Raw genomic sequence first — 17,697 nt, forward strand, 5'->3', positions numbered from 1 at the left:
TAGAGCTATACACTCAGCTATGTCAACTTTGACCTACCGAGATTGGTTACTCGAACTGGTATTGTGTTTCATTAGATAAATGATTTAAAGAGGACAAATCTCTTCATTGGTAGTTGGGAAGTTTCTTTTTAGTCTTCAATCCTGAAGATATTCAACTAGTTTGAAATGCCTTGTTCTTTTTCAGAAATTCTCTTAATTCACTGAGTGACAGCCATTTTCTTTGCCATAGAGGTTTGGGTCTTCTGGTGGCATTTATCCATGCTGCAGTTGTGACTCAGGCCTGGTCCTTCAGTTTGATTTAGTTTTGTTGTAGTTCATGTGTAGAGAACACAGTATTACCCTGAATCTATCCCCACTGTTGTGTAGTGAGACACCTGAGGTCTGCCATGTTACCAGGAGGGCCAAGCCAAAGACTGGCTAGCTGATGTTGGATTAGTGGGCCCATTCTGATAATTCTTCAAAACTTAGTTGTTCTAGTTAGCTTCCAAGCCTGTCAGTGTGTTTTCCAGCTCCTGGAGGTGTGTTACAGGCTTACAGCTAGTAAAGAAAATGCACTTGCAGAGAGTAGATAAGAATGCTGGTGCAATCTGAAACATGGATGAGCCTGTCTTTCTGCTAGTTGAGGGAAGAATCCCAAGTCTTCCACGTGATTAGAAAGTTTGGAATAGATGTGCTTTAAGGTTAACTTGCACCCAAAGCAGCTTACAGTCTCTACTCATCTTTGAAAGCAGTATCTTTCACAGATAAGCTTTCCCAATGGATGTAACCTTGGACCACAAAGACAAACAGATTGTATCCTTTGGAGATATGCTGGCTAGGTATTGGCCACATCGGGCAGGTCACTGGCCCTTGTGGTGCTTGAAAATGTGGGCATTCTGCTGATAGCATTCATTGATTTACTTTTGTGGAAACAAGGCACAGATGAAATGAGACATGATGATACAATATGATATGACATGACCCAGACTTGTCTTTCTGGCAGTAACCTTGTTTGGATGAGTTAAATATTACTTCCTTTGTTGCCTGAGTCTCTCCAATTTCTCCAGTTCCCAGAGATTTTCTTTTTTTTTTTTTTTTTTTGGCTTGCAATGTGGCAATTGGAGCTCTATATGAGGGACTTCTGTAATGATTTTTGTCTGGTGTGGATGCACTGGGGTGTGTTTGTGGTGTTTAAAAATTCTTGGTGCACTCAGATTTGATATCTGGGTGAATTTCATCTTTGAATATACATAAACAAAATGCTCCTACCACCTTACTTTTTCTGCTTTTTACTCCTGCTACTGCTGGGTTCAAGCTGTCAGAGGGAAGGGGGAAATTGATTTGTTGGGTTGTTGTTTTTGCAGAACTTTGTGGCTTGTTGCTGATGTTTGAGAGATTGGGAAATGCACGTTTTCTATTTCCTGTGAGCAATAATCTTGATAGGATTGAATTTGGAGGGAGCATGCTGTTGACCTAATGTTTGTCAGTGATAAACTAGAAGACAGAGCATTTAATCTCTAGCAAGGACACACATGCACACTCTAGTTGCTGGGTTTAGCATTTAAACATTCAGTGGAACTGCAGCAGGCTTTCCTGGCACTTGGAAAGCACATCTTTAAGCATCTTGATCTGTGTTTGGACAAATCTGGGAACTGATCATTTTCCTGTTAAAGACAGAATTGTCCTTGTTTTGGGAGTCAGAGCCCTCTGAAGCTGTGAGTTAAATATTGCTGCAGTAGCTCTGGAGGCAAACAGAGCTGCTGTTGTTTGCTCCATAATAGCACTTGCTCAGCCTTGGACATGAGAATTTTTTACAAGATGGGGAATGTTGGCTAGCATCCTGCAGTGTTGCTTTGCTGGTGGTTTTTCTTTTTTTTCCTGGAGTGCTTATGAACTCTTGATTTATCAGAGGACAGCACCCTTCACACAAGCATATGTACAAAGTGTCACCGTGGGCTTAGCCCTGAAGCTGTGAATTGAGAAGGATCCCTGCAGCAGTTGCTCTGTAGCAGCTTCACGTAAGATTCCTCTAGCAAAGGCTGTTTATACCATGGGTAATGTGGGAATTTTGGTTATTTCTGTTCTAGAGTGAGAATTCTTTACAGAACTCTTAGTAAGCCCTTCAGATTTCTTTATTCTAGACTGTTACTGCTCATTAGCTGAAAAAAATCTGTGATACAGGGTTTTAGATATTCCACAGTGTGCATTAGACAACTTTGTGTTTGGTAGGAGTTGGCTGTGTGTGTTTGAAGAGGTGGCTGTTAAAAAATGATTGGAAAACTGGTGACAGTATGGATTGCTTGTTAACAGCTATTGTAAACATACAAGATGTACTCTAAAACAGATAGATAAAGTAATTGCTGGCACTTAACAACCTTAAAATGTTAAATTGGGTTTTGCTGTGGTGTCTTGCAAGGTAGATTTTTTTTTTTTGCACCTGCACCAGCTTGTTATGTGTTAGAGACCAAACTAAATTTCTGATAGGAACTACATGTATTTCTTCATAGTTTTATTTAAAAAGAGAGTTATAAAATAATTCTTCCAACCTTAACAATTCTATGATTCTGTGATTCTTCAGTAATTTGCTGCCACAAAGAACTTTAAAAAGTAATATACGATACCTGTGAGGTAAGACCCTTCTGAGTTTGAGATGAGCAGTTAGTTGCCAGCAGGGCTGTGCTAACTGGCATGTGGAGATGCATTCTTGGAGAAGGCAGGGAAGGGTAGGTAGGTGGAGAATGGGAACATTCTTTCCTTTCCCTGTGCTTGAGAAACCTTTCTAACAGAGCAAAGCATAGGCTGCTGGTTTCAGACTTTGATCGTTCACACCTAGATTCCATACATGGTTTTTACCCTTTAAATCCAATTTGGTGCTTTTAGGCAGTTCCCTCACAATCCCTGTGTTTGTTGGTGTAATGGTGACAGCAATGTGTACTTCTGAAAAAGTCACCAATTATGTTTCCTAGCTCGAATCTTCCAGAGTAATGGAACAGTCTCAGTGTGGCAAGTTGCTATGAATAAGGTCTGCCAAAGCTTGGTTGTTGGAGAACAGGGTAAAGAGAAATGGGATTGAGAGTTTCTTAAAGGAAGCATTTCTAAATCCTTTAACAACAACAAAAAAAATTATTAGCCTGCAAACATGTAAGTGTTGCTGCCTCCCAAGTGTGAATATGAGTATTTATGGATGTTCCTGGCTTTTAATTGAACCCATTTCATCATTATGGTTCATCATAGTTCTGCATGTCGACGTTTTGTAGATCTGGTATTCTGATTTCAGCCTCTTAAACAAAGGAATATGATCAGAAAGGACTGAGGCAGGAAAGTCTGAGCTATTTTGTTCCAGTTTTCTTTACATCACAGAAGCCTAAATATCATCAGATTTTGCAGTCACTTGAAAAGCTGAATTAGAGCAGCACAAGTCTTTCCACTGGCAGCATAGCTTTTCATGGCTTTAGCTTTCAGAAGCAGATGTTGGACCATAGCCATGTACTGGGTGTTGTCCAGGGTTCCTGTGTGGACATGGCCACACTCTGCCCGTGTGTTTGCAGGCTGATGTTGTGGCACTGTGTCAGAAGCAGGATTAAACCTTTCTTTGGGGAAGAACAGGTGAATGCATAGTATTAGATACTCCCATAGAGTCTCAAGTTATAAAAACTAGATATTATGGCTAGTTAGGTAAATTAGTAAGAAGGTTATGTAGGAACCATGACAAAACTGAAAAAAATTTGTCTTAGTGACAAAATTGCTGCAGTAATGGTTGTGTGAGTTTTTGCCTCCCTCTTTGAGGGAACCAAATCCTGTCCTGTTTGTGGGAGCAATCATACAGATCTTTAGGAAGAAGTGGAATTGGATGGTGTACACGAAGACCAGAAAAGCAAAATTTATGGGGCAGACATGCCTGAAGAGCATTAATTTTGACTTTGAGCCATGGTAAAGACAACAGGCCCATGTCTTAATTGAACAGGGAAAAATGACTCATAAGCATGCTGTGTCTTGCACTCCATGCTTTATGGCAGGAGGTGTGCTTTCAAATTTGCTTTGGAGTCTCTTAACTGTGTGGTGAAAGTGGTTTAATGTAAATAGCTTTTCCTCTTGACCTTCAAATAAACAATTCTGGATGATGTACTATGGTCAGTGGAAATAGCAGTGCTTGTTCTGCTCTAAACTTGCTGCTGTATCCTATACTATCAGTTGTTAGATGCTTCACTTCTCAAAGAAGGGAGTCCAAATAAGGATTTGGATTATCTGACATAGCATTTGGTACCCAGACTTGTGAAACCAGGACTTGTGCAGGTAGTAACTCATTTCTAGCAGGTAATCATTTGGAAATTGTTCAGAGACGGTTGAGATATGAGCACGTGAAAAACAGAGCACAATTGCTTTGATATGGTGGGTATCTGACAAATAGGTGCTCCAAAAACACACACTTACTTTTCAGGCACAAAGGACAAATGAGCTGTTCACTCCTAACATTCTGTGCATTCCCTGTAAGTCCTTGCTTAAGTCCCCAGCAGTATCTTGCTGTCTCGAAAGAACTGAGTGTATTTAGAAGTTACACCTTTATTCTTGGGTGGCAGGTGAAAAAAGGATCTCACCCTGTTAAGGTATTCAGTGCTGGAATCCTTATTTGCCTAAGAAATGTTCCATCTGTGTTTAAAGATTCTCAATTTTGTTGTTTTTCTTTTTTTTTTTTTTTTTTTTTTGTACCATGGTTTTATGGAATGAGATGAGCTCAGTTGGTCAGAGCACGATGCTGATAACACCAAGGTTGTGGGGTCAGTCCCCTTGTGGGCCATTTACTTCAGAGCTGGAGGATGCCTGTGGGTCCCTTCCAGCTCAGGACATTCTGTGACTCTCTGTGGTCCCTTTTGGGAGTGTGCTGGTCGTAGCTGCTTGTGTGGAACTGCTGTAGAGGACTATAATTAGCTCAAGATTTTTATGAGTCTGATTAGAAAGGTTGGTAAAATGTGCTGGAAGTGTATCCATAATGCCACATTGTTATCTAGTGAAAGTAAGGGTCACAGTAAAGGCTAGAGGTCATGTTTATCAACTATTATGTATAGTACAGTGAGTGCTACAGCACTATTAGCTAACAAGTTAAAAGCCAAAAAATGAAGCTGTATTTTGCTCGTTACAAGGTTTTTTTAAAGCTAAATAATCTAATTAAAAGTCAATATTTATATTATTTACACTTTTGACTTAATGACTAAGCATTCGTGACCTGCAGTATGGTACCTTTTATGTAAATAAAAAATACTACTTAAAACTAAGAAGAAGAAGGGACAAGAAGGAAGAAGAAACTAAAACTTCAGCCCCAAAACTTCTATCTTGTCTTATACCTATTGCTATATTTTAAAATCTTAAATTCCAAACCCTTTACTATCTGATATTACACACTTTTATTTAAACTACACATTAGTGACTCTTATTACTCAAATTTGGAAGCCCTCTCTAAGGCTTCAAGTCAAAAGTAGTGTTCCTCTGAGGATTAGTGCCTGACAGCACAGAAAATTTAAAATTTCTAGGCTTAAGGGTTTCAACATGGTCACAGTAAAGCTGTTCCTATATCTGACTTTAAAGAATGGCAGCTCTGAATGATGTGCTGTGATGGAGTCCTAGAGATCCTAAAGATCGTGTTCTCACTTTATGGTGAGACATACCATATTTGTCCTTAGTGAGACTTTCAATTTCTCTTAGCAAAAATGACATCATTTCCAAGAGGCTGATGAAGGCAGGGGAAAGAATCATGATTCTCAAGGTTAACTCAGTAACTGGAGCAAAACCTAAACCACTTTCTGGCTTTGTGCTGAATTTGAGTAATAGTCCCTTACCCTTCCTTTTATTAGGAGGTGTATTTGTGGCTAACTCAGTCTTAGTTTGTTGAAATTTTTTGGTTTTTTTCCTCCCAAATGACTTAATGGATGAAGAAGTTGGAAAACTCTTGTCTGTGGATCTATATGGGTTTTTTGGTAATCAATGTAAAACCATCAGATCCCATTCCAAACAACTAACTCAACCTTCTCTCTGGTTTAGTTTCATTGGTAGGTAGTTATTCAATCTTCTGCAAATCTGAATTCTGTAAGTTCCTTAACATACTTTTTGTTTTTTATTTTTTGTCAAGGTCACAATGGTTTCCATTCCTGAATACTATGAAGGAAAAAACATCCTCCTGACAGGAGCTACAGGCTTTGTGGGAAAAGTGCTTTTGGAAAAGCTGCTCAGATCCTGTCCTAAAGTGAAAGCAGTGTATGTGCTGGTAAGAAAAAAAGCAAGGCAGACACCTGAAGCACGAATAGAAGAAATTACCAGCTGTAAGGTATGTGTCACATGCTCACAACGTTCATTTTTGTTATTAGTTTGTTATTAACGTTATGATGTTCCCATTTCATTTTGAGAACAGCTTCAGTTTGTCTAAAGCAAAATGTTAATTTTTTTTTTTGTTCTAACAGAAATAAAAAAAATCTAAGGCTTGGCAGTGATTCTATAGCTACTTTAAGCTGTTAGTCTCTAGCAAAGCCAGTAGTAGGAAATCATACTGTATTTAATTCAGGAGGAGGATGTTCAGCTGTGATGCAGAAGTGAGAAGTAAAATCCTGTGTTAGAGCTTGTTAAGAGGACATCAAATCAAGTACAAGAGGTAGTGGACTGGGAGTTATAAGATGGATTGAGACTCTTGTTAAGATCTCAAGCAAGTCACCTTTTTACCTTGTGCCTTCTGTTTTTTTCTGGAATGTGCTACTAGATAGCAGTAAATAAGAATGTGTCATCTCAGCAGGAACTTATATTTGTAAGTGGAACAGAAATGTTTGGCTTAGAAGATTGTTATAGATTTGTCTTGGTCAGCCTGTGACAAGTAGAAAGGCACTGAAGGTCTGTGCTGTGAAATCATCAGAGTGGCTCTCTAACTGATTTTCTGTGCATGCTGGGTCAAATACTTTGCTCTTGAAAAGACTCATTGCCTTGAAATTCTGATGAGCTAGCTTGGGCATTCTCACTAAGTGTAAAATCATCCATCTCTCTTGCCCATCTTTGTCCTTAGGCAGTATCCTGTTCATAACGAGAAGGATGAACAGGATGAGGAGAGATTTCCAGCAGGAACTTTGCTAAAGCAGAATTTGTTATTTCCATCTAGGCCTTTCTCTTATGAAACACAGGTGTCAGCTGTTAAATTTTTTCATTGAGATGCAATGTAGTCTGTACAAAGTGTGCTCTTAGAAGGTGCTAAAAGGGAATCAATAAGGAACTATGAATGAACTTAGAGGTGAGTTGTTTAGAGTAAGGCAGTGTAAAGGATTTCTGTGACTCTTGACTAGCTGGGTTTATAGCAGATATGAGGGTGGCTGTTCCCTAGTTAATTATTTTCTGTAACCAGTCAAAACTGTAGCTCATTTTTCAAAAGCATCTTCCTGCAGTCTTGTGCAATGTCATGAAACACAGCAGAATGAGTTACAGTGGGGTTCTAGCTCAAAATTCAGTTGCACGTTCTCTCTACATAAAAACCTCCATTTGTCACTGCCCTGAAACAAGGAAAAGGTCCCCAGACTAAGCTCTGAGATGAAAAAGGAAAAATTTCTCAATCCACTTTTTGTGTACACTATTACCCAAAGAAAAGTGGGGGGGAGTGTTTGAGCAGAGAGAGAAGTAGCACTGGTGTGGACTGACTTAAACTTTGCTGTAAGGCTCAGTGTGGCTTTTGGGAAACCTGTTGTAAAAGGCTTTTAAATCTGAGTCAAAATCTGCTTATAGTCTGTACCAGCTCCCATTGAGATAAAAATTGATGTGATTTGAGTCTTGGTGAGCACTCATTGCTGCAGCAGGTTCACAGCAGAAATCTTGTTGAGCAGAGTTCTTGCTTGAGGCAGGAACATGCAGGGATGGAGTTGCTCATCTATGCAGAGATGTAGAACAGCACCAGATATTTGTTCTGGCTTCATCACATGATTAGACAAGATTGAAAGTCCATTGTTTAAATGGCTTTAATGTCATCAAAAGTCTATAAAGATTTTAATAGGATCTATTGTCTTAAGCTGTCTAATTGCAAGGGCACTGCCAGTAATTCTTCACAATTTAGATGGACTCATTAAGTGTTCTACAGATGCTTGAATGCTGTGTTTCCTGAAGAGTTTGAAATCTAAGTGGGTGAATGCAGTAATAAATAAAATAAATGTGAAATAAATTGAGCTACAAATAGCAAAACAGTGTTGAGGTTTCTACTTTGTTTGGACTTCAGATATGTTTCCTCTGCTGATTTGCCATATGCATTGCATGCAGTCTGGGTATTTCTTCTCCTTAGTACTGGTGTCAGTGCTGGTGAGAGGTGTGTGGGAATAGTGCATGAGTGTGGATGTGAAAAGTGGTATAACAGATGTGGTGGATGTATGAAAAATAACAACTGGCTTTCTAAGAGCTCATCCTTGGTCTTGTTTCTGTTATAATGCAATATCACACATTAATATGGTTAACAGACAATTGCTCCAGCTCCCTGGAGATAAGTGCCATCATTCCACCAAAAACATAGCAGGCTTATTTTTCAAAATCACTCGAAGTTTCTGCCCTTAGGTAAGAACTGTTTGCTGTACCCATAAGAGTTGCAGAGGCTTTAAATGCTGTTTTGGCAGCTTTGTCCAATGAAGTGTCCAGTCAAGGCCTGGAGAAGTGGAGATGTCCCATGTCCTCACTGCAGAATTAGCACTGCTACTTCAGGTGGCCACACAGCAAGCTGCATTAGCTCATGTTTGGGCTGAAAAAAAAAATCTCTAAAAAAAAAACCCTGGACCTGCAGCTGCTCACACAGCTCTGGGGCTTCTTGCTCTTGCCAGTGGAAGAGAAGCAATAGAAATAAAGAAATTAGGAGAAGGACCAGTCCCTGTGGTAGAAATATAAACTTATATTGCCTGAAGTGTTGTGAAACTGCACCTTTAGGTGACTTAATTAATAGTTTAAAATTAATAAGGTCGTTCTGTAAGGAAATATCTTTTGACTATTTGTATTTGGTATAACTGCATGCTTGGGGGGGTGAGAAGGTACTGCTGTGATTTTAATACAGTATAATTGACTGGTGTTGAAGCAGTTGCAAGATATTGGCCCCTGGACAGTAAAGAAGGGTCTGCTCTTCTGCAATTTCTGTGTTTTATTCCCACAGTACTGGGTGGCTCAGGAAAACTTGCATAGTAATGAGTGTAAATAAGATGAGGCAAGAATTTTGATCTGTGTGTTAAGCCACCTGGTTAGAACCCAGCTGTTTATGAGGAGAGTTCTTGATGGAATATAATTTTGGTGAGATTTTTTTTCCAGGGAATTGTTGAACTCCAGTTTGATAAAACTTAATCAGATATTCTAATGTGGTATGCCTTTTTTCTTTTAACTGACCAGAGAAATGATTTCTTGTTAGTGTTTTTTTGTTTGTTTGTTTGGTTTTTTTTGTTGTTTTTGTTTTTTTTTTTTTTTTAATCTGGAAGTTCTCCAAGACTGCAAGATTTCTAAACCTAAAATCCAGCATGACTTTTATGACTTTTATAGGAATTTGAATAGCTATTATCAAGCTTGGGAAGTGGGTAGACTGTTCCCTTTCCTTATATTGGAAAAAAATATAGTTTACTTCATGAGAAGTCTGTAACATGTTCTTATGGTATTGCTAATGCACTGTTCTAACTTCCTGATGATCTTGAGAAATTAGGAGGTATAGACAAAGAATGTGGGATTTTTTTCTTCACTTAAGTGTTTCTCATGCCTTCACTGAGTTTACAGTTCTGTTATTTTTGACAGCTCTTTGACAGGTTGAGAGAAGAGCAACCACAGTTCAAAGAAAAAATAATAGTAGTTGAGAGTGAACTTACACAGCCTGAACTGGATCTTAGTGAACCAATCAAGGAAGAATTTATAGAATGCATTAATATTATATTTCATTGTGCTGCTACAGTCAGATTCAATGAAACTCTAAGGTGAGTCTAAAATTCTGCTTACTCTGGTCTGGTAACCCAATGGTGCTCAAAGTGAGGGGCTTAATCAAATGTGTGCCCAATGTTGCAAATATGGGTGGAAAGGCTACAAATAAGCTGCAGTTACATGTACTGTGCTCTGTAGTAATGTTCGTTTTTCTCCTGCTTTATAAGGGTCAGTGCAGACTATTCCTTTGGCCTGCCTTGTTAGAAAGGAAATGCAGATTTCCAGAGGACAGAGTTTTGTGAGAAAAGCTGTGTGTGGGCAGTTCTAGTGCTTGCTCTCTTACCTGGCAAGGAAAACAGGAGATGAAATACAGCTCAGCTTGTCTTCCTGTCTTGTGAAAGTCCCTTGTTAATAATGAGGGCTTGCACTGGGAGAAGTAGATGCACAGGGAGAGAGATGGAAACAAGAAGTGGAAAAAGTGGTGCAGACAGCTGGGATTATGAGCTCCTTTGACTTGTTGAAAGAGGTAGCAAAGTAATTAGTTACCATTGATGTTAATTGCTTTGGGATAATGCTCCCCGTTCCTGTCCCCCACTTCAGTACTAAAGTGAGATAAAGCAGTCTGGAGCTCACTGATTGTATGGGGGATACCGATTTTGTTGTTTTTAATGTAACACTTTTGATGAAATGTTGCTTAGCTGTACTCTTGAAACTTGATAGTACACTGTGTACAAGGAAACTGGTGCCCAGAGCAAGTCTGTAGGCTGGAGAGAAGATCTAAACTATAAAATAATCATAGGATTGGTCAGCAAGCTGCTATCTGCTGGGAACTGTAGAGATACACCTCCTCTGCCCTAGTGTCCTCAAACACAGTAATGGGCAGCTGTGAAGCTGCAGTGGTTCTTGGTGGTTTGCCTTTTCTTCCCCCCTTCCTTCCATCCTGTATGGAGCCTTTTTCTGTCCTACAAGTATAGATGCCAGTCTCCAGCTAACTCAGCTTGAACTTGGAAGTTCAGAAGTGCATCTTATGGAAGCTTGGTGTTGTGTTGCATTATTTCCTTCATGTTTTATGGAAAGCATATGATTGGGATTTAGCTTGAGGAAATCAAAGGATGCTGGTAAGAAAAGGGTACAAGGAGAATTATCCTGAACGTTGAGAGGTGCTCTGGATTAGGACTATGGTATGTTATTCTAAGCAGAAAATTAGGGCAGTGTCCATGCTGCTTTTTTGGGGTAGGGTGGAGAATTCAGGGATACTTTATATACCCAGCGCTGAGGCATTTTAGGAATGAATTTCTTTTTGCTTGTTTTTGTCTTGCTTTGTACTAATGACATTTCTGTTGAATCAATAGGGATGCTGTGCAGTTAAATGTGGTTGCCACACAGCAGCTCCTGTCCTTGGCACAGCAAATGAAGAATCTGGAGGTGTTCATGCACGTTTCCACTGCCTATGCATACTGCAATCGGAAACAGATTGAGGAAGTCGTGTACCCACCTCCTGTGGATCCCAAGAAGCTGATAGATTCCCTTGAGTATGTGTTATGTTTTGTGAATTTACTTGAGTGATCTGTATCCCTTTCCTTCCTGCTGTTGGAGTACCAACAACCAGTTTGGAGCTGCAAAGATGAAGAGTTATCTTAGGCTGTCCCATAGGTCTGACAGCATGGCTGGCACTCCCCTGTTCTGTAGGGGAGATGGGTTAAGGTTTATGGTTGCTTTAAGCTGGGCTGGGTGTGGAGGGGAACTGAAGGAGAGGGATGCTCCTATCTGCTGATGATGGCCTCTCTGTGCTGAGTGCCAGCCTTTCAGCTCTATGATTAGCTGAGCCAGGACATACTGGTAACTTGTGCTGCTACCAGCACTGGGAAGGAAAGGATAAAACTAAGGTGCCTTGAACAGCTGCCTCTTCTACATCCACCTAAATGCCATTGCAAGATGAGACTGAGATGCTTAAATAATATTACTTACTTTAGAAGTGGTTCTGTACCTGAGAGCCCAGACATTAAAAATCTGTTTTCTGTAGCTTTAAGTCCTGAATTGGGCATTACAGGTAGGAAAAATGACTCATCTGGTGTTTTATTTGCTGTGTATATTAACTGTTCTGAGGTCTTAGCAGCTGTCAAACTCTGAAACAGGCGATGATGTGGGATTAGTGTAATGTAACTACATCAGTCTCTTCCTTCTTACCTTACACAAAATATCACCTCTTGGAAGAGAAGTACAAAACTGAAAAGAACTAATTAAAAAGTAAAAATCTACTTGTTATTTTAGGTGGAAGAATGCTAACATTAAAACCAAATGAGCTACCACCTAGAATGCACATTGAGCCAGCCTTTTTCATAATGTTGACTTTAAATACACTTAAAATGAGAAATTCCAAAACAGTCGTATTTTTGAATATCTAACTTGTGAAGAGACAAATGTAACTTAAACTGTTTGGTGTGGGCAAGGACAACTGTGTGTACTTTAGAACTCCTGAGGGAAGACTTTTGTAAAATTATAAAAGAGTGATCTCTAGCCTCCACTACTCCTCTTCCTACCCTGTTCATGTCATGAAAGGAGCCTGATGTGTGTCTACTTTGTAACGTGACATTGAAAAACAATAAATTCCATTTCTGTGACTAAGAGGCCAAGGCAAATAAAATTCAAGTCCTGTTTTGCAGTGAAGAACACCAAAGTAGCAATGGTTGCACAGGCACATCTTTCTTACTTGTGAGCTATGACTGAAGGTTATTATGTTTTTAATATGAACTGGGAAGCAAGATGGAATAGTGAGATTTAACTAATTTAAAGGGAGAAACACTGACCAGCTTGCTTCAGGGGTGGTGTGTGATGGCTCACCACCACAAAGGTGGAGGGGATGCTGGTAATGCAGCTGGGACTCCACTGCAGTGGTATCACTTTGTAGATCATAATGCAGTGAGCCTGTGTTCCAAAGACTAATGTGCTGTGTCTGCACTCCATCTTTGAGAACTTGGTTGGCAGAATTTGGGTTATTGTAAATGAGAGTACTGCTTGCTCTGTAGTTGATGTGTTATAAATGAATTGCCAGGGCAAAAAATAAATGCCAGTATGCTTCATTTGATGGACACTGAACGTGCAATCCTCTGTTTTTCTGAGAAACTTGTTTAGGTGTGTGTCCCTTTTTCTTTAAATGAGGAAAAAAAACATCACGGCAGCTTCACCATTTCACAGCCCACCTCCCCAGTGAAGCAGCATGCAGTAATTTACACTTGCTTCTTGTTTTGTTCCTTTAGGTGGATGGATGATGACCTAGTGAATGATATTACTCCTAAGCTGTTAGGCAAGAGACCTAATACTTACACGTACACGAAAGCCTTAGCTGAATCCGTGGTGCAGCAGGAAGGTGCAAAGTTGAACATTGCCATTGTAAGGCCGTCCATCATTGGTGCCAGCTGGAAGGAGCCTTTTCCTGTAAGTCCCCGAGTTGTCACCTGGCCAGCTTGCTGTAGAGTGTAGTTCACACTGGGAGCCTCTTTATCCAGTGACTTCAATGGAGGAAAATCTCTTGGACCGTGAAGCTGTGTCTTGGTTGCTTCTGGATGACTGAGAACGGCATACAGTGTCTAAATACTGTCATCAAAGCTGAGCAAGAATGTATTTTGGTTGATAAATGAAAAAAACCTGAGTTACTAGCCTAAAAGTACTTGTAAACTTGAATACTTGGAACATAAACATTTTTATGGACAATTGCAATTCATTCACTAAGAAATAAATAAGCATCTCTGAAGGACCATGGTGTCCTACACGTAGGTGTTGTCTGAGTCATAGGAACTTGTTACCTCACCAAAATTTGCTATGGAAGAACTTTATTTAGCGACATGGAATTAAAAATCTTTCTTCTCTTTGGTCTCCTTTTCTTCCAACCCTTACACATGTAGAAACTGCTCAGATTTTCACTTGAAGCTGCTGATTTCAGTATACTCTAACCAAATCCTTTCCCTCTCCCTGTTCCTAATAGGGCTGGATTGATAACTTCAATGGACCTAGTGGTATCTTCATTGCTGTAAGTAATGAATGTACTTCATTTCCCCCCTCCTTTTGGAAGGCAGAAAAGCTTCATCTGTTTTACTTCTGGCTCTTCTGTCTCTGTTTTGTTCTTCAAGGCAGGAAAAGGAATTCTTCGAACAATGAGAGCTTCCAACAATGCAGTAGCAGATCTTGTCCCAATAGATGTTGTTGTCAATACAACACTCGCTGCAGCCTGGTATTCTGCAATTAACAGGTATAAATGGTGACAGAAGAGAGTACTGAATATTTGGAAATGGTATTGTGTATTTAGTAAACGAGTCTTGTATTGAAATCCTCATCAGTGTCCTGCTGTTCCCTCAGGACAGAGGAATATAAGGTTCTGACAGCATTAGTCTCTCCAAGTGTAACTTGCTTATGCCAGAGGAAGACATCTCCTACTGGAATTATGAAGCTATGTCTGAAAATCTTCTCCTGCAGAGAAGATATAATCAATATAACCTGCAGTAGTGTAGGTGATGCCTTCTCTGAAATAAAAGAAATAGGATAATTAAAGAAGAAAGAAAATACTGAAAGATGCTATAGCAAAAAAAAAAATCGACCATGAGACTGATGTTTCTGCTTGATATAAATGATGCTGTTGAGGGAAAGGATAACTTTGGGCATCTCTTCTGTAGTCTGTGTTTTTAAAAGGTTGCTTTTCTTCTAACTGGCTCTTTTACCTCTTTTCCTCTCAGACCAAGAAAAGTCATGGTGTATAACTGTACAACAGGTGGCACCAATCCTTTCCACTGGAGTGAAGTTGGTATGCCATGTTTCTTTTTCCTCATTAGCCTTAATGCAAAAAAAAAACAAAAACCGAGCAACCAAGCAGGTTATAAACCTATCAGTAAACCATAATGCATTTCTATTTTTGAAACTGGTATTTTAGCCATACCTCTCAAATTTGCAGTGAATTGTGCTTTCTCATTAGCTTCCCCTGTTAATTCTCTCCCTGTCCCCCTGCAGCATTACCTCCATTCTTATTGGCATTTTGGTATTTTTTTTTTTTACTCTTTATCCATTATAATTTAAACTATGGGAGAACTGATTATTCAGTTTGCTGCTGCCATGACCTAATCCACAGTGTGTGGAGGGAAGTGTTGCTCAGAGGAGCAGTAGTGATGCTGGGTGTAATGCCAATGACAATAAATACATGTGACAAAAACATATGCATAAGCAGCCCACAATTAAATGTTTTGTACACCTGCATAACTGAGAGGTCTGGTCATAATTTTATCCTTGTGTAGCTCTTTGTGTTTGGCTTAAGTTGATTGTTGGTTGAGGTGGCTTTTTTAATATTCAGATTGTTGCATGTCACTTCAACAATTCATTTACAGGGAAGAGTAACCTGTAAGGAAATATGATATCCTGACTAGGATGTAACCCACAGGCCAACAGCTTTGTAATAGTTTATGTTATAAAAACAGTGCAAGCTGTTTGGCTGTTTGTTAGCCTTCAGTGTTTTTAGAAATTGAGTTCTGAAGCTCAGATTACTTTTTTCTTTCAGTTAACCTCAATACTTAAATCTACTTTACTTGCTTTTTCCGATTTTACATGGGTCTGTAGTTGCAAACATTATTGCTTCAATTAAACATGTAAAATTGCTGGCTTCACTTATACCCCAGTTTGAATCAGGGTATTTAAGTGCTGTCTATAAACAATAGCATAAAGTTATAGGAGAAAATTAACAGGAGAGGTGAATTTCCACATAACTTTTAAAGATCCTCATCCTGCAATATCTGCTATGTACTGAATTTACAGGTGTCATCAATAATTTCTCATGCAGTCCCACCCTAATTTCTTTTTTCTTAATGCCTAAATTTGGACAAATTCGTTGAAAATGTCATCTGAAGCGATTTTAAATGACTGCAGAGTCCTCAATCTGTTTTAAAATTCTTCACACAAGCGATCAGAATAATCCTCTTCATGAAATATAGATGACTATTTAAATAGCTTTACACACTTTATAAACTGAAATCGCTGTCAGTGTTTGAAACCACCAACTTCTAGGGTAGGGAACAGGAACAGAAAGAGAGAAGCTACAATAAAATATGGCACTGAAGGCATAAACCACCTCTTGATTATAGTAAGAACCAGTTCAGGAGTATTTTGAGTTAAAAGCTTGTAACTGTTTTCGTTTCTGTGCCTTGTAGAAGAGTTTGGGTGGTTATTTAAATGAGACACTGCTGTTGGTGCTGTACCCTGTAATGTGCTTTGAGAAACATTACATTTTACATGGTGATTATCGAAGCTGTTGTGCAACTTCTCTTTCTCAGAATACCATGTAATTTCCACTTTCAAGAGGAACCCTCTCGAGCAGGCCTTCAGACGGCCCAATGTAAATCTAACTTCCAATCACCTTTTATATCATTACTGGATTGCTGTCAGCCATAAGGCCCCAGCATTCCTGTATGATACCTACCTCAGGATTACTGGAAGAAGCCCAAGGTAATGGTGACTGGCTCTGCCTTGTTTGTTCCTTTGACTTTTAAACAAAGCTATGTGATGTGTGTTGGTTTTTGATTTGTTGGGGTTTTTTTTGGTTGGTTTTTTTTTGTATTTTTTTCTTTCCCTGAATGTTTTGTGACTAAAACACAACCTTTTTTTCCTGAGAACAGATCCTCGAATTCAAAGTGATTTTGAACTTTCTAGCAAAAATGAGAATGTTTCTTTGTTGGATAGTTTAAAGGTTTGAGCAGTCAAGGTAAAGAAAATGAAAAGATATAGAACAAGTGCTGTTTGTTCTTGGATAATAAATGCTAAAAACGTGTTGATCCTTGTATTTCCTACAGAATACTATTTGAATAAGTGTTACAAGCAATATCCATTAACCAGTGTAGCAAGAATCCCTGGGTTTGTGTTCTCCAACAGCCCCCTCTTGCTGCGCTGTCGGTATGCAGAGGCCCTCACAGTGGCTGCTTGCTGTGATGTTTTGCTCATATTGACAGGTCGGAAATTATGGTAAGAGGGACAGGGCTAAAAATATCTTGTCCATAAGGTGGTGGACACTTGTAAAAAAGACATGGCCTGGGTACTGTCTAGGTTTACTAACTAATAAGAATCCAGTGGCTGTGTCTTGGAGAGTTTAATGACTCGAGCAACGGCATTAATGGCCATGAATGGCCTGGCAATGCTTTCCAAGGCATGTCTTGGATCAGAGTCCTAGTCTGTCATTAAACTCTAGGAAGTGGGTTGTATTAAAGTTGTTGTTGCTTTTATAAACTGAAAATGGAATGGGGGAATGAGCTTTTAATTGCAGATGATTCCCAGAGATGATACAATTTGACCTGCTACGTTGGTTTGTATCATCTCAACATTCCATTCAGTTTATAATATTCAGGCTAGCATTTGGCTAACTAAAGTGGTGAAAACAACAGGCTGAACTAAACCATGTAGAAGGAATATAAGGTACCACTTCAATTTGTTTCAGATTTGCCAAGCCATATGACCTTAACTCTTTGCTTATGTTACATTTTCACAAGCATTTGCCTTCAAACTATAGAACCTCTACTGTGGTGACAGTATATTAACACAAGTGAGTATTCATCTGCTGTCCTGTAGCCTAGGTCTGTTGTACAAGGAGGGTGAAAGCTCTGTAACACAGCACTGGATGAGTAGAAAGGAGCTGTGTAAATGGTTGGTAGGGAAAAACCTCTCAGCTGCAACAGTGTCATACTTAGAGCAGTGGCAGCCTGTGCCTGTATAATTATCTTCCCACATAAAAAAGTTTTGAGAATTTCAACTCTAAAGAAAGTATTGTACATAAAATATCTTAGCTTCTAGGCTCTCTTGCATTTTTCA

General features: G+C 39.3%; 1 protein-coding gene across 1 annotated transcript in view; it reads left to right on the forward strand.

Annotated features, from left to right (window-relative positions):
• FAR1 (fatty acyl-CoA reductase 1) overlaps nt 1-17,697 on the forward strand; it is a 34,063-nt gene that overhangs the window by 4,700 nt on the left and 11,666 nt on the right. The window contains exons 2-9 of the mRNA XM_014882511.2: nt 6,101-6,295; nt 9,745-9,920; nt 11,217-11,396; nt 13,122-13,299; nt 13,847-13,891; nt 13,992-14,110; nt 14,592-14,659; nt 16,173-16,344. Of these exons, the coding sequence (XP_014737997.1) occupies nt 6,107-6,295; nt 9,745-9,920; nt 11,217-11,396; nt 13,122-13,299; nt 13,847-13,891; nt 13,992-14,110; nt 14,592-14,659; nt 16,173-16,344 (1,127 nt within the window). The 5' untranslated portion in view covers nt 6,101-6,106. The remainder of the gene's footprint in view (nt 1-6,100; nt 6,296-9,744; nt 9,921-11,216; nt 11,397-13,121; nt 13,300-13,846; nt 13,892-13,991; nt 14,111-14,591; nt 14,660-16,172; nt 16,345-17,697) is intronic.

The sequence above is a fragment of the Sturnus vulgaris genome, chromosome 18, assembly GCF_052056855.1.
Source record: "Sturnus vulgaris isolate bStuVul1 chromosome 18, bStuVul1.hap1, whole genome shotgun sequence".
In the NCBI taxonomy this organism is placed as follows: Eukaryota; Metazoa; Chordata; class Aves; order Passeriformes; family Sturnidae; genus Sturnus; species Sturnus vulgaris.